The 16,615-nt window shown below is 49.8% G+C and overlaps 1 protein-coding gene across 1 annotated transcript in view; it reads right to left on the bottom strand.

The window, feature by feature from the left end:
* The window catches only part of LOC131192822 (uncharacterized), a 41,254-nt gene extending 40,064 nt beyond the window's left edge, over window positions 1-1,190 (bottom strand). Inside the window, exon 1 of the mRNA XM_058172372.1 lies at window positions 108-1,190. Coding sequence (XP_058028355.1) covers window positions 162-791 — 630 coding nt within the window. The 5' untranslated portion in view covers window positions 792-1,190 and the 3' untranslated portion in view covers window positions 108-161. The remainder of the gene's footprint in view (window positions 1-107) is intronic.
* Window positions 1,191-16,615: the final 15,425 nt, after the last annotated feature.

The raw sequence follows: 16,615 nt of genomic DNA, 5'->3' as shown, positions 1-16,615 counted from the left end.
CACAATTTTCACTTTGTATAGCCATTGCCTCCTTTTTAGCTATTCCACAAAGATCTTTAATGTTCCCAGATGCAAATGGGCTTATGAAAAACAACAACAACCCACACCTGATATGTTGTTCTTTGTCTGGGTGGCTATCTATGCGCATGTCCAAGATGGCGTCACGCCACTGATTGAGAAATGCGGCGGTGAGCCTCTTTCGACCAGTCTAGGCCAGGGGGGACCCTTTTGAGACCTTGGGTCCCCGTGAAGGACTGTCTCCTCAGCCAGGTAATTCGAGGTGGGCTTCGGGCGGCTTCAGGAGGAGCCCTGGAGCGATCTTCCCCAGCAGCAATTTTCCCCGGCGGCGCTGACCTGGTCCAGCGGTCGGGTGAGCGGCGCCGTTGGCATGACCGGCAATGGTGGCAAGCCTTTTCAGGCCGGCTCGGGGGACCCTTTGGAGATCTTGGGTCCCCTGCCCGGGCCTCGGGAGAGGCGCCCGGAGTGTTTTTTCTCTGGCAGCGATTCTCTCTGCTGGCGCCGGCGGCCTGGCTTGGTCCGGTGGCCAGGTGGACGGTGGCGGCGTTGATGCCATTGCCGTCGGTGGCGGTGAGCCCTTTGGGCTGGCTCGAGCCAGGGGGGACCCTGTGGAGATCTTGGGTCCCCCGCTCGGGTGATAGGGTGTCTCCCCAGCCTAGGGAGGTAAGGAGGGCTCCGGATGGCCTCGGATGGGGCCGACTGGAACGTTTTTTCTCCAGTGGCGGCCTGGCTTGGTGGTCGGCGCCGGCGTCGGCAGCATCGGCATTGGGCATTGGAGGAAGGCGACACCCGGACGGCGGCAGTGGCTGTGGCAGTATGGGTTGCCCGCTGCCTTGCTGCTACGGCGGCCCCCGGGGTTACTTTGTGTGGACAAGGGTGCCAATTCTGCCGACGGGGGTGCCCCCCCCTTGTTTAGAGCTGGCTGGGTTGCGGAGTGTGAACACGTTGGCATTGACATCGACATCGGCGGTGAGCCGGCGGGAGAGATGACGGCTATTGGCAACGGTGCTGGGACGGCAGGGGTGTGGTTCTGGTTGCTGCCCCCCCGCCCTGGCGGCGTTGTCAATGACGATGGTGGACGAAGATCTGTGCCACAGAGATCCCCCAGGTGGAGTTCAGGTGGAGCCCATGGAGTCCATGAAATTGGAGGACTCCCCCCCTTCCCCCCTTCCCACAGACCACCTTTGGATTGCCCATAGAACATCATTGAGCCTCAGACTTTTTTTCCATCGGCGGCCAAATTAGTGGCCGCAATCTTCAAGGCTTCGATGGGGATGTGGGTGACCTGTTGTGGTGCTGAGTGACTGGATAAGGCGGTGACTATACCATGTGCCGCCTGAGACTGATTTCTATCGACTGTTCCCACCCGGAGAGCTGGCGGCTACATCTTGGCCTGCGAGATTCCCCTCTCTCGCAGGTTTGGCCCTCTACGTTATCGATGGCCCACCTTGATGACGGGTTTTGGAACCCCGAGAGTAGCATGCCAAAAATAGGAAGCTTAGGGGATTTTTAATTAATTGTTTTAAGGGAATTTTTAAGGGGAGTTTTAGGGGAGGGTGAGAACTGACGGGTTTGGGTTGGGGGTGGGAGGGGGCCATTTCTTGCGGATGCTCGCGGATGTATTCCAGCAGGTTCGGAGGAAATAGGGGAAGATTACATTCCTGTTCAGGAAGGTTGTTCCATCAGCACGGTAAGTGGGAGGGGCAGATATGGCGGAAGCGGGGGACGTATCATGTTAAGGAGGTGCGCGCTCGCTGTTTAAAAGCGATCGCGCGCTCCAGCCCCTCAGACTTTTCCTGTTCCCCGAGTGGCCGGAATCCTCAGAGCTTCGACCTTCGGCTGATGTTATGCAATGCTAGGTCCGTGGTAAATAAGCCCCCCTGATTTGTGATCTTATACGGGGGGGGGGCGGACCTTATGGGCATTTCGGAGACCTGGTTGGGCACAGAAGGGGATGTTCCCCTTGTAGAAATGTGCCCGACTGTTGTGACCCAAGTTCCTGGACCCGGACTCCTGGACTCGGATGATTCAGAAAGTGAGGGAGAAGACCTGGCAAGGCCTGCTTCTCTTGGGCCCTCTCCCTCCCTGGCACCCACCCAAAGGGAGGAGGAGGGGCCAGCAAGGCCTGATTCTCCCGAGCCTTCTTCTGATTTGGCAACGCCCGAAGAACAGTTTTGGAGTGATGCAAGACTGCACAGACGTGACCGGCGCGCGCAGCAGAGGAAGCATTGGGACAAAGCCAAAGAATGATGGTCATGCAGTGACATCTGCAGAGACTATAAAAAGGAGGCGGAACTTCCTGGTTTTTTGTCTTGGACAAAGCAGTGAATTTGCGCGGGCAAACTGTATCAGTGGAGGAAAGAATATATTTGTGAGTAATTCTGGCCTTATCTATAATTTCCTCATTATCTCCAGAGACTTGGCAGGCCCGTGGGTAGACGTGGCCAGGACATTTATCTATGTAAATAAATTAGAAAAGAAGGCTTTTGACTGACTCTTTGTTGGGAGTATTGGGGGAGGGAAACAACACGACCGGTTTCCGTGCGTTCCATCAGCCGAGGGCCCAAGGTAGGGGTTGGGGGGTGGCAGTTGTTATTAAGGAGAGTCTAGAGCCGAGGGAGGCCACTGTACCTCAGATAGCTGGTTGTGAATCCCTCTTTGTGAAGTGGGGTCGTAGGATGCAGGTGGGCTTGTTGATCACGTACCTGGCTCCTTGCTGCGTGACAACAGCCCTGCCCGAGCTGTTAGAGATGTTAGCCGGAATGGCGGTTGATACCCCTAGACTTATGGTCATGGGGGATTTCAACTTGCCATCGACCGGTGTGGCATCGACGACAGCTCGGGAGTTCATGGCCTCCATGACGGCCATGGACCTGACCCAATTAGTTAACGGCCCTACTCACATTGGGGGAGGAACACTGGATCTGATTTTTGTCTCTGGACAGTGGTTGAATGATCTGGAACTGGGATATTTAGTCATTGAACCCTTGTCATGGTCGGATCATTCTGTTGTGTCTTGTCCGCTCTCACCGCAGCCAGGGTCTGCTTATCTGCTCCCGAACACGGAGCCAGTCCTGGCTCCATGCCCAGACAAGCTGCAGAGGAGGGGGCACCTCCCGGTCCCAGCCCTGGCTCCATGCCCAGGCAAACGGAACAGCTAGACCCCTCCCCCTCCTCCACAGCATGTGAGCCTGAGGAAAGTTTACTTCCAACAGCTGATTGGAGTGACCCTCGCATCAGAAGATTGGATAGGCGGAGGCAACAGAAGGAAGGGAGGGGCAGGCCTTAATGAGTGCTGAGTCATGGAGCCACACCCCATGGCCTATATAAAGGATCTGCTTTCTGGCAGTCTCTGAGTCAGGCAAAGTCGAACTTATCTTGCTGAAGTCACTTACTGGTCTCCTGCCTGCTCTGAGGACTTTGCTAGGACTTTGGGCAGAGCTGCAGAGGCAAGCCTGATTCATAACATAACATAACATAACATAACAACAGAGTTGGAAGGGACCTTGGAGGCCTTCTAGTCCAACCCCCTGCCCAGGCAGGAACCCTACACCATCTCAGTCAGATGGTTATCCAACATTTTCTTAAAAATTTCCAGTGTTCGGATTTCCCTGACCCGGCCATCAGCGGAGGAGTGGGACACGACACATTCCCTCCTTTGTCTGGACTTTTAGACCGCTACTCAACACCGCAGGGAGACGGAACCAATGCATTGGTTCCATCCCAGGCGCTTGATGGACCCGGATAGGTTCTTGACGGAGCTTGGGCCGCTCCCTGAGGATCTGGCCCACGGCTCGACCAAGGAACTAGTCACAGCCTGGGAATGGGCCGCAGCTGGGGCTTTGGACCGTGTTGTGCCTTTGCGGCCTCTGACCCGGCGTAGAACTCAACCGGCTCATTTATTCAGACCTACCTAGTGGCACTGAGGGAGGCTAAACATATTTACGTCTCCTCTCTGATTGCATCGGCAGATAACCACCGAGCCGCCTTGTTTCGGGTGATCCGTTCCCTCCTGCATCAGGAGGTTCAGGATAACCCACTATGGGGCGAGCTGAGGACTTTAGTAAGTATCTGCACAATAAAATTGCTCAGCTTCGGGATGGATTGGACCAAAATTGGGTAGATCCAGGTGAGATGACAGAGACAAATCTTGTTGAGAACATCTGGGATGAGTTTGATACTGTGGCTCCTTAGGACGTAGACAGACTGCTGGGAAGGCTTAATGCCACCACATGTTTACTGGACCCATGTCCCTCCTGGTTGGTGCTGGCCACACAGGAGGTTACACAAGGCTGGCTTCAGGGGATTATTAACGCTTCTTTGATGGAGGGTGTTGTTTCTACCGCCTTGAAAGAGGCGGTGGTGAGGCCCCTCCTCAAGAAGCCTTCCCTGGACCCAGCTGTTTTGGGAAACTACCGTCCTGTCTCCAACCTTCGCTTTGTGGCGAAGGTTGTTGAGAGTGTGGTGGTACGTCAGTTACCCTAGTACCTGGATGAAACGGTCTATCTGGACCCGTTCCAGTCCGGCTTTCGACCTGGGTATAGCACAGAGACAGCTTTAGTCGCGTTGGTTGATGATCTCTGGAGGGCTCGGGACAGAGGTTATTCCTCTGCCCTGGTCCTTTTAGATCTCTCAGCGGCTTTTGATACCATCGATCATGGTATCCTGCTGCGCCGGCTGGGGAGTTTGGGAGTGGGAGGCACCGTTTTTCGGTGGTTCTCCTATCTCTCCGACCGGTCGCAGACAGTGTTGGCAGGAGGGCAGAGATCGACCGCGAGGCGCCTCATGTGGGGTGGCGCAGGGGTCGGTTCTCTCGCCTCTCCTGTTCAACATCTATATGAAGCCGCTGGGTGAGATCATCAGTGGTTTTGGGGTGAGTTACCAACTGTACGCTGATGACAGTAAACTGTACATCTCCACCCAAGGCCACCCCTACGAAGCTGTCGAAGTGCTGTCCCAGTGTCTGGAGGCCGTGCAGGTCTGGATGGGGAGAAACAGGTTCAAGCTCAACCCCTCCAAGACGGAGTGGCTGTGGATGCCGGCATCCCGGTACAGCCAGCTGCAGCTGCAGCTGACTGTTGGGGCGAGTCATTGGCCCCAATGGAGAGGGTGAGCAACTTGGGCGTTCTCCTGGATGGGCGGTTGTCCTTTGAAGAACATCTGACGACCGTCTCCAGGAGAACTTCTTATCAGGTAAGCCTGATTGGCCAGTTGCGCCCCTTTCTAGACCGAGATTCCCTATGCACAGTCACTCATGCTCTCGTCACTTCTCGCCTGGACTACTGCAATGCTCTCTACATGGGGCTCCCCTTGAAGAGCACCCGGATGCTTCAGTTGGTCCAGAATGCAGATATGCGGGTGATAGAGGGAGCCACTCATGGCTCCCATATAACACCTCTCCTGCGCAAGCTGCACTGGCTGCCTGTGGTCTTCCGGGTGCACTTCAAGGTGTTGGTTATCACCTTTAAAGCGCTCCATGGCTTAGGACCGGGTTATCTATGGGATCGCATTCTGCCACCGTTTGCCGACCCGTGCGCTCCCCTAGAGAGGGCCTCCTCAGGGTGCCGTCAGCCAAACAATGTCGGCTGGCGACCCCCAGGGGGAGGGCCTTCTCTGTGGGGGCTCCTACCCTCTGGAACAAGCTTCCCCCAGGACTTCGTCAACTTCCTGATCTCTGGACCTTCCGCCGCGAGCTGAAGACGTATTTATTCTTCCGCGCAGGACTGGCATAGAATTAGTACTATTATTTGTAATTTTAAATGGGGCTTTATGGTTTTATGTTTTTTAATTTAGGGGCCAAATTTAATAAGTTTTTTATCAGTGTTTTTATTTGTATTGTATCCATTTATTGTTGGTTTTATCTGGCTGTGAATCGCCCTGAGTCCTTCGGGAGAAGGGCGGTATAAAAATTAAATTATTATTATTATTATTAACCAGATTAGAGCCCTGTTTTAAATTAAGAGTTATTAAAAACAATCTCTCAAAACTGAGAACTTGTTAGCAAAGTACTTGGAGCTGGAACAGGCCTTTTAAGGACCCCCTTTGGGGAGGCTCACTCAGAACCGCCACCCCCCACCCCCCATTTAATCCATCTAAGAATTGTGCCAGTCTCCATCCCTTCCCTCTGCCTCCAAATGAAAAGGAGACCCTGAAAGGAAGCTAGGGGAAGGTCTCAGCAGGAGAAGATCCAGGCTGCCATTCTCCCCCTCCTTCCTATCTGCCACTTTCAACCTCCATTTTCAGAGGTTACAAAAAAGCCAGAAATTCATTAGCTAGTGGGAAAAAAACATTTCTTTGCATCTGAGAGCAGAATTATGTCACGAGGGCTGAGGAGAAAAAAGATGGGAAGAAAACTAGAATATAAAGCGAAACCTTCAGTTTAAATAAGGTATTTTAGAGGGTCTGCAGGAAAAACACAGGAATGGCCTCCCCTTCTTCTTCCCTTTCATCCCCCCACCACCAAGCAGGCCCACACTGCAGGGGGCTGGTTGATAGGCATGGAGAGACAGAAGGAGAATCCACCCCCCTTTCAGGAAGGAAAAAGCCGGGAAGAACCAGCAATTCATCTTCCAGGGTTTAATTCTCTTAATTAGGGGGTTAATCAAGAGAGGGGATCTCCCTCCCCCTCCCTGCAGATGTTTCATATGAAGAAAGAAGATGGGACTAGGATGTGGGTGGCAGCAAAGAGGGGAGCCTGGTGTCATTTGCCCAGAAATTGTGTGAAATGTCACAAAGAAAAAAGCGGGAACCACAGCCCATAAAAGGAATGGAAAAGAATGGCCCCCACCTTCCCTTCCCTTCCCTTCCCTTCGGCAATTTCCCAAAACTCGGAAAAATTCTGGGCAAGATTTGTGTGTTTCCATTGCAATGTAAAATTTCTGGCTTCTACAAGAAAAAGCTGCAAACATTTTCAAAAATTTGCTGTCTCTAAAGCAAGGGAGGGTCCCCACACACACACACATTTTGTTTTTTGTTTTTTAAAAGAAACAGTGAAAGGCTAAAAAATCACCAATAACTTATAGGAGAGGATGAGATGAGGGAGGAAGAGGAGAAACTCACCTGCAGGAGGTTGGATGGGAGTTGCTGAAAGGAGAAAAAGACCCAATCAGGACTGTTCCACTCCAGACTATGCAATTAGCCTGAAAAGGCCAGTTAACTCTAGCAAACAGGTTTTCATACAGATCAAGTTTATTATAGGCATCCTCAAATCAAAGACTTAAAGTCAAGGTGAGATTCATCTGAATATTCATAATCTATCCCATTTCCTAATATGAAAGCCTGGAGGAACGTTGTCCGTGGGGTTGCGATGGGTCGGACACAACTTTGCAACTAACAAGAACAAAAGTGTAAAAGAACGGTAGATTTGTCCCCCTGTTTAGAAAGTATGTTTCTCTCCTCCTTGGCAATTCGTAATAACCGGGGCTTTGTTCTACATGCAGGCAGAGAGCCTCAGTGGGCAATCAGACACACAGATGTGGTCACATGTCCTGGACCAGTGGTCACCAACTAGCGGTCTGTGGAAAAATTATTTGCATTTTTATATTGCACTAAATACTATTTATCTTTTTAAAAAATTCATTTTAGTGGTCCGCGGGATTTAAAATTATGAATTTAGTGGTCCCTGAGGACCGAAAGGTTGGTGATCTCTGATCTAAACTCAATTCCCGTGAGCCGGATGTGGCCTGCAAGGTGCTTAAATCTGGCCCATGGGGCAGGCCTGGAAATAGCAAAGGACTGGCCCGCGGTGCCTCTGGCAGCCTGTTTTGGCTGGCAAACTGCTGCAGGAGGCTGTCTAGGCCAAAAATGGGCAGGGGTGCATGCGGGCCCCCTGCATCCCATTTTGGCTGGCAGGGGACTGCAAGATGTGTCAATCCCATCTCACCCCCTCCCTCTCCCGCCAGCCTGCAGAGGAGAACTACAATGTTGATCCAGGCCTCAAAGAAATCCAGTTTGACACCCTTGTCCTTAAAGGTAATCTCTGTTTTTTCAATAGACACAGAGGGATAAATCACATTTACACACCATTCGAAGAAGACAGTAGGAAACCTAGGGAGGGAGAAAAAGACACACCTCTCCTCCAACAGCCAATACATAAAAAGGGATCAGCACCACATAAACAAGGACATCCCCCTCCCTGGGACACCTCTCTGACCAATCACAGAATTGCTCTGGGAAACACACCCCCATAGTTGTACTGGCAGATTCCCACTTGGCCTTTCATGGAAGGCCTCCTGCAGCACCCTGCCAGCCGAAATGGCATTGTCCCCCCCTGCCCAGTTTTGGCTGCTGGGTCTGCAGGTCCCTTGCTATTTCCAGGCTGGCCCTGTAGGCCTTGAGCTTTACACCCCTGTTTTAAGGAAAAGGAACTTGGACTCTGTTATTGTACATGCAGAATTTTGTACAGCCAAAATTCTTTATAAGCAAAAATGGAAATATCCCTCCATTTCCCATGATGGAAGAAGGATGGGTGGAAGGAATGGAATAGAATAGAATAGAATAGAATTCTTTATTGGCCAAGCGTGTTTGGACACACAAGGAATTTGTCTTGGGGAGTATGCTCTCAGTGTACATAAAAGAAAAGATACATTCGTCAAGAATCATAAGGTACAACAATTATAGTCATAGGGTACAAATAAGCAATCAAATCATATTAGGAAACAGTCAATGTAAATCGCAAGGATACCAGCAACAAATCATACAGTCATAAGTGGGAGAAGATGGGTGATGGGAACGATGAGAAGATTAATAGTAGTGCAGACTTAGTAAATAGTTTGAGAGTGTTGAGGGAATGATTTGTTTAGCAGAGTGATGGCGTTCGGGAAAAAATTGTTCTTGCGTCTAATTGTTCTGGTGTGCAGTGCTCCATAGCAGGGGAATTCTGGGAGTAGAAGTCCCCCAGGCTTAAAGTTGCCAAGGTTGGAGACCTCTGCTCTATAGTGTTGTTTTGAGGGTAGGAGTTGAAACAGTTTATGTCCAGGATGCGAGGGTTCTGTAAATATTTTCACAGCCCTCTTTTGGACTCATGTGGTATACAGGTCCTCAATGGAAGGCAGGATGGTAGTAAGAAGAGTTGCAGAGATGCAAAATTACCTGTCTTCATCAAATAAAAAAGAATAGACCTAGCCTGGAAACCACTTCTGGACTTTGTGCTTGATGCAGGGGAAAAAACAGAAATTTAACATTGGGGTTTGCTGATTAGGTTCAGTTTTTGTTATAGAAATGTACTAAATTTCCTAAGAATGTTCAGTAGAAGAAAAATGTTGAAACTGTAATTTCATTTTGTATTTTAGTGCATTTATTTATTTATTTATTTTATTTATTTTATTCAATTTTTATACCGCCCTTCTCCCGAAGGACTCAGGGCGGTGTACAGCCAAGTAAAAATCACAGTATAAACATTAAAAGAAATTAAAACAAAACATATTATAGGTGGCCAAATTTAAAAGAATTTAAAACATTAAAATATAAATAACCCCAATAAAATTTTAGGCCATTCCCGCTTGAATAAATAGGTGCGTTTTCAGCTCACGGCGAAAAGTCCGAAGATCAGGCACTTGACGTATTTATTTATTTATTATTCACACTTTTATTCACACTTATTTTATTTATTTATTTGATTTTTATACCGCCCTTCTCCCAAAGGACTCAGGGCGGTGTACAGGCAACAATAAAATACAAACACCACAATATACAATTTAAAATACGAATTAAAAAACTTATTATAATTAGCCTAGAACCTTAAAATTTATAAAACCAAACCCCATTTAAAATTAGTAACAAATTTAAAATTTAAAATTTAAAATTTAAAATTTAAAATTTAAAATTTAAAATTTTAGGCCAGCCTACATGAATAAAAAGGTATGTCTTCAGGCGGAAAGTCCAAGGTCAGGTATTTGACGAAACCTGGGGAAGCTCGTTCCAGTGTGGAGCCCCACAGAGAAGGCCCTTCCTCTGGGGGCCAGCCGACATTGTTTGGCGGACGGCACCCTGAGAAGTCCCTCTGTGAGAGCGTACGGGTCGGTGGGAGGCATATGGTAACAGCAGGTGGTCCCGTAAGTACCCAGGCCCTAAGCCATGGAGCGCTTTAAAGGTCATAACCAACACCTTAAAGTGCACTCGGAAGGCCACAGGTAGCCAGTGCAGTCTGCGCAGGAGCGGTGTTACGTGGAAGCTACGCGAAGCTCCCTCTATCACCCGCGCAGCTGCATTCTGACCAACTGAAGCCTCGAGTGCACTTCAAGGGAGCCCCATGTAGAGAGCATTACAATAATCCAAGCGAGAGGTAACGAGCGTGAGTGACTGTGCACAAGGCATCCCGATCAAGGAAGGCGCAACTGCCAACCAGGCGGACCTGGTGGAAGGCCCTCCTGGAGATGGCGTCAAATGATCTTCAAACGACAGCCGATCATCCAGGAGGACACCTAAGTTGTGCACCCTATCCTTTGGGGCCAATAACTGCTTTCCAACAGTCAACCGCGGCTGCAGTTGACTGAATCGATGCCGGCATCCACAGCCACTCCGCCTTGGAGGGATTAAGCTTGAGCCTGTTTCTCCCCATCCAGACCCGTACGGCTTCCAAACACCGGGACAGCACTTCAACAAATTCATTGGGGTGGCCCGGTGAAAAGTACAGCTGGGTGTCATCAGCGCATTGTTGGTATCTCACCCCAAGCCACTGATGATCTCACCCAGCGGTTCATATAGATGTTGAACAGCAGGCGAGAGAATCGACCCCTGCGGGACCCCACAAGTGAGGCACCTGCGCCGACCTCTGCCCCTGTCAACACGCCTGCATCGTCGGAGAGATAGGAGGAGAACCACCATACACGGTGCCTCCCACTCCCAATCCCCCACCCGGCGCAGCAAGATACCATGGTCGATGGTATCAAAAGCTGCTGAGAGATCTAATAGGACCAGGGCAGAGGAGTACCTCCTGTCCTTGGCCCGCCAGAGATCATCCACCAATGCGACCAAAGCTGTTTCCGTGCTGTATCCGGGTCGAAAGCCCGACTGGAACGGGTCTAGATAGACGGCTTCATCCAGGTATTGGGGTAGCTGTCGCCACACACTCTCTACAACCTTCGCAACGGCGAAGGTTGGAGACTGGACGATAGTTACCCAAAATAGCTGGGTCCAGGAGGGCTTGAGGAGGGTCTCACCACCGCCTCTTTCAAGGCGGCAGGAAAACCCTTCCAACAAAGAAGCGTTGATAATCCTCTGAGCCAGCCTCGTGTCACCTCCTGAGTGGCCAGTACCAGCCAGGAAGGACACGGGTCCAGTAAACATGTCGTGGCGTGAAGCCTCCCAACAACCTGTCCACGCCTCGGAGCCACAGGGTCAAACTCATCCCAAACCGTTCAACAAGACGTGTCTCCTCTCTCGCTTGATCATCCCAATTCGGTCCAGACCATCCCGGAGCTGAGCGATTTTATCGTATAGATAACCACTAAACTCCTCGGCACGCCCCTGCAAGGGTCATCCCGCACCTCCTGATGAAGGAGGGTCACCCAAACAGGGCGGCCGGGCGGTTATCTGCCGACGCAATGAGGGTGGAGGCGAAACGCCGCCCCTCATTACCAGGTAGGTCCTAGAATAGGACCTAACTAGTGTCCGATCAGCTCGAACGACTGGACCTCCAGGTGCTCTCTAGGCGTCTTCTCCGGCGTTTCATCTCCTCAGCCTCAGAGAACCAAGGGGCCGGACGAGATCTGCGCCGGGTCAGAGGTCGCAAAGGCACGACACGGTCCAGGGCCCCAGCCGCGCCTGTTCCCAGGCCGCGACTAGTTCTCAGTCGTGCGGCCAGATCCTCAGGAATGGCCCAAGCTCCGCCAGGAACCTCTCAGGGTCCATCAGGCGCCTGGGACGGAACCAACGATAGGCTCCTCTCCTGCGGTGGTGAGTGGCGGTCCGGAAGTCTAGGCGAAGGAGAAATGATCAGACCATGACATAGGTTCTGTTACTAAATCACCTAACTCCAGATCATTTAACCACTGTCCAGAGATATAAATCAGATCCAGCGTGCCTCCCCATGTGTGTAGGGCCATCATTTACTCGAATCAGGTCCAAGGCCGTCATGGAAGCCTGAACTCCCGAGCTGCAGTCGATAACAAGCCAGCTGATGGTAGGTTGAAATCCCCATGACTATAAGTCTGGGGTCTCAACCGCCACAGGGCAAGTACCTCCAACAGCTCGGGCAGGGCTGTGGTCACGCAGCAAGGAGCCAGGTACGCGATCAACAAGCCCAACTGATTCCTATGGCCCCACCTCACATAGAGGGATTCACAGCCGGCAATCTGAGGAACAGTGACCTCGGCTCTAGATCTTCCTTAATGACAACCGCCACTCACCACTACCTTGGACCCTCGGCTGATGAAATGCTCGAAACCTGGAGGCAAAGCTCAACAAGGAACCCCCTCTGAGCCCAACCAGGTCTCCGTAATGCCCATAGTCCTGGACTCTGAATAAGATCGCAGATCAGGAGCTTTATTAATCACACCGGCATTACATAACATCAATCAAGATCCAAGCTCTGAGATCATGGCCGCCTGAGGAACGGGTAGGAACTGAGGGGCCGGAGCACGTGATCGCTTCAGACATTGAACACGTGCTCCCAACTCGTCTGGCCCCCGCCATATCTGCCTCTCCACTAACCACACAGATGGGACCACACTTTGTCGCCAGAACTTCCTCCCGAAACCTTCGGACCTATTAAAACGCCCGCAAACAGGCAGACTGGCCCCTCCTCGTGGGCTACCTCCAGCACCCGCCTACCTCCCCTTTAAAAATTCCTCATCTAAAATCCCCACAAGTTCTTTCTTAAACCAGGAAGCCTGTTCCAGAGCGTGAGCTCACAGAAGGCCCTGCCCATGGGCCGCCAGCCGACATTGTTTGGCGCCACCCTGAGCAGGCCCTCTGTGAGAGCGTCTGGGTGGGAGGCAAAGGTAACAGCAGGTGGTCCCGTGTACCGGGTCCTAAGCCATGGAGCGCTTTAAAGGTGGTAACTAAAATCTTAAGCGCACCGAAGACCACAGGGTGCAATGTGCGCAGGAGTGGTGTTACATGGAGCAACGAGTTGCTCCCACTATCCCGCAGCTGCGTTTCTGGACTAGCTGCAGCCTCCGGTGCACTCTGCAGGCAGCCCCATAGAGAGCATTGCAATAATCCAGAGGTGACAGGGCATGAGTGACCGTGCATAAGGCATCCCGTCAAGGAAGTCATCAAGCTTATTTTAGTGGAAGCCCCCCTTGGAGACGGCTGCCAAATGATCGTCAAACAACAGCCGCCCATCCAAGAGGGATTTAAAAACCTCTTAATTTTCCATTTTCCTCCTTCCCCCCCCCACTCCTTCCCATTCTTTCCCTTTCTTCCCATTTCCTTACTACCTTTATTTTCTATTTTATACCATGCAAGTCTTAATAAAAAAAAATAATGAAAAAGAGCCTTTTGTTGTGTTTAGGGACACATCTTGTTCCACAACCAAAATAGGCAAATTCCTGGGGGAAAGTTCCTCACGATTCCACTTTACCTTGAAATTGTGGCAAAGTTGTAGAACTTCTCCGAGGAAAAGAGCAGAAAGTGGAGAAGGAGATAAAGGAGAAAGATTGAGAGAAAGAGGGAGAAAGAGGGAGAAAGAGGAGGAGAATGGATTTGTTCTGGTAATTGGTTTAACAAGCATGGCACTGAAAAAGTGACTTATGACCGTTTTTCACACTTATGAACATTGCAGCAAACTGTCATTAGGGCAAAGAAGCTATGTTACATGACCACCTGGCCACACCCACCCGGTCACATGAAGCACCGCAGTTGTGACATGAGTGACATGGCTATTAAAAATGCTGCAACAGGCATAAATGATGACCGATCATAAGTGTGAGGACTGGTTAAAAGTGTGAGAACCTGTCAGAAATCACTTTTTTCAGTCCTCTGGGTAGTCTCTATGTGCATAGGGACTACCGAGAGGGCTGAAAAAAGTGATTTCTGATAGGTTCTGACACCTTCGAACAGACCTCGCATTTATGACCATCTTCACATTGATGCCTGTTGCAGCATTCTTAACCGTGTCACTCATTTCACAACTGCTTCTCTTCACTACAGTTACAAGATAGGGTGCAAAACGTAAAATGTGAGGACAGTCGTAAGTGCGAGGACCGGTCAAAAGTGCAAGGTCAGGTCAAAAATAACTTTTTCAGCCCTCTGAGTAGTCCGTTGCACATAGGGACTGCAGAGGGCTGAAAAAGTGATTTCTGACAGGTTCTCGCACTTTGACCAGTCCTCACACTTATGACCGTCATCATTTATGCCTGTTGCAGCATTTGTGCATAGGGACCACTCAGAGGGCTGAAAAAGTTATTTTTGACCTGTCCTCACACTTTTGACCGGTCCTCACACCTACGACTGTCCTCATATTTTACATTTTGCACCCTATCTTGTAACCGTGGTGAAGAGTAGCAGTTGTGAAATGAGTGACATGGTTGCTAAAAATGCTGCAATGGGCATTAATGTGAGGATGGTCATAAGTGTGAGGACCGGTCAAAAGTGCGAGGACTGGTCAAAAATGACTTTTTTTAGCCCTCTGTGTAGTTTCTATGCCCATAGCCATGGCCACCCAGTCACATGACCAGCTAGCCACACCCACACAGCCACATGACCAGCCAGCCACGCCCACCTGGTCACATGACCAGCCAGCCACGCCCACACAGTCACATGACCAGCTAGCCACACCCCAAAATAAGCCACGCCCACAGAACCGGTTGTTAAAAAAATTGAATCCCACCACTGCATTTAGATCATTTGATATGAAAACTCCAGGGTCTTTTACAAATTGGTAAGGTAATGTCCATCAAGCTTGTACTTGTTATTTGGGTTCTTTTTCCAATATGTAGACTGAGCATTTGCTGGTTGAGATTTGGGTTGCCAAGTTTTAGACCAATCAGATACAAAGTCAGGGTCTTCTTGGAGGGTAGAAGTATTGTTAGTGGTATTAAATAGTTTGACATCATCAGCAAAGAGAACACAATAACTTGAGATAAGGTCACAGAGATCATTTATGTATAGTATGAAGCGTTAGTCCAAGAACACTACCTTGGGGAATGCCACTTTTGATAGGAACAGGATTTGATAAAGCGTTACCAATTTTGACCACTTGTTGTCTGTTTGACAGGAAGGCATTTATCCAATTGTGAAGAGGTCCTGAAATGCCGTAGGATTTTAGTTTGAGGAGAAGTTTATCATGTACTACTGAGTCAAAAGCTTTGCAGAAGTCATATTTTCTGCAATCAAGTTTGAAGCGGTTGACATTAAGTTTGAATCTATTGTTTGCTCTTGTATTATTGCGATTGAAGCTGAAGTAGTCTTTACAGGAAGGATATTGAAAAGAGCCTTTTGTTGTGTTTAGGGACACTCTTGTTCCACAAACAAAATAGGCAAATTCCTGGGGGAAAGTTCCTCACGATTCCACTTTACCTTGAAATTGTGGCAAAATTGTAGAACTTCTCCGAGGAAAAGAGCAGAAAGTGGAGAAGTAGAAACGTTCCCCGTCCTTCCCCCCGTGAAGAGGTTCCAGCTGGGTGAGGAGCGCTTCTCCTCGTTTCTCATCCAGCGCAGGAATCGCGTTCTGCATTAGGAGGAGGCTTTTTTAGTTGGGAGGGGCCTGGACGATCGGAACCACCAATGGGAATTCTCTTTACTTTTAAGCGTCATCGGTCTCCGGGCAGAGTCCTTTGTGACGTCACTCTGAAGGATTGTTGGGCGCAGAGAGAGAAGCGGAGAAAGTGGGAGGGGGGATCATTTCGGGTATGGAGGGGCTGCAGCTGAAGGGGGTTTCATGGCAGCTCCACAAGGGACCCCCCCCTTTCTTTCCTCTTCACGATTGTCAGCCAGCACTTTCCCCTCTGGTCATGGAGGGGTGGACTAGATGTTCTTTTATTTCATTTTTTCACAACAGTATACACAAACATCAGTATAAGAAAATCAACACATTATAAAAGAAATATATATATATATATATAAGCAAAAGTATGCACATAGTCCATCTGGTCCAATAGATAATGATGGTTTCAGGTTGCGAAGAGCTTTTTAAACATTATCTTCTGTGAAGTCTATAAGTTTTAAGTCGTTGTTAACATTTTTTGTACGATTGAGGAATGTTGGATATGAGCCATCGCTGTTTACAAAGACTGAGCCGAAGAATGTGTTAAAGAGGTTTGCTTTAACTGTTTCATCAGTACATTCTTTGCCGTTTGATTCTATTTATGTCAGAGATGTGGTGTGGGTTCCAGACGGATGAGCTGTATTCAAGAATAGGTCTGGCAAATGTTTTGTATGCTCTGGTTAGTAGTGTACAGTTTTTGGAAAAGAAGCTGCGTAAGATTAGGTTTACAATTCTTAAGAGCCTTTATTGCTATGTCGTTGCAGTGGGCTTTGGCATTTAGGCAGTGGTGGGATTCTGCCAGTTCTAGGTTAAATTGTCAGTTCTTGCCTCCCTCCTCCCACCATTACCGGTGTCTGTCGGTGTCCGTGTGTGGCGCTTGGATCGGGTGGGCTGCGGCGCAATCGCTGGCTAGAGAGACGCTTGTGGTGGTGCCTGAGCCCACCCGAT

The sequence above is a fragment of the Ahaetulla prasina genome, chromosome 2 (genome assembly GCF_028640845.1).
Source record: "Ahaetulla prasina isolate Xishuangbanna chromosome 2, ASM2864084v1, whole genome shotgun sequence".
Classification (NCBI taxonomy): domain Eukaryota; kingdom Metazoa; phylum Chordata; class Lepidosauria; order Squamata; family Colubridae; genus Ahaetulla; species Ahaetulla prasina.
This window is presented reverse-complemented; position numbering and strand designations above follow the sequence as displayed.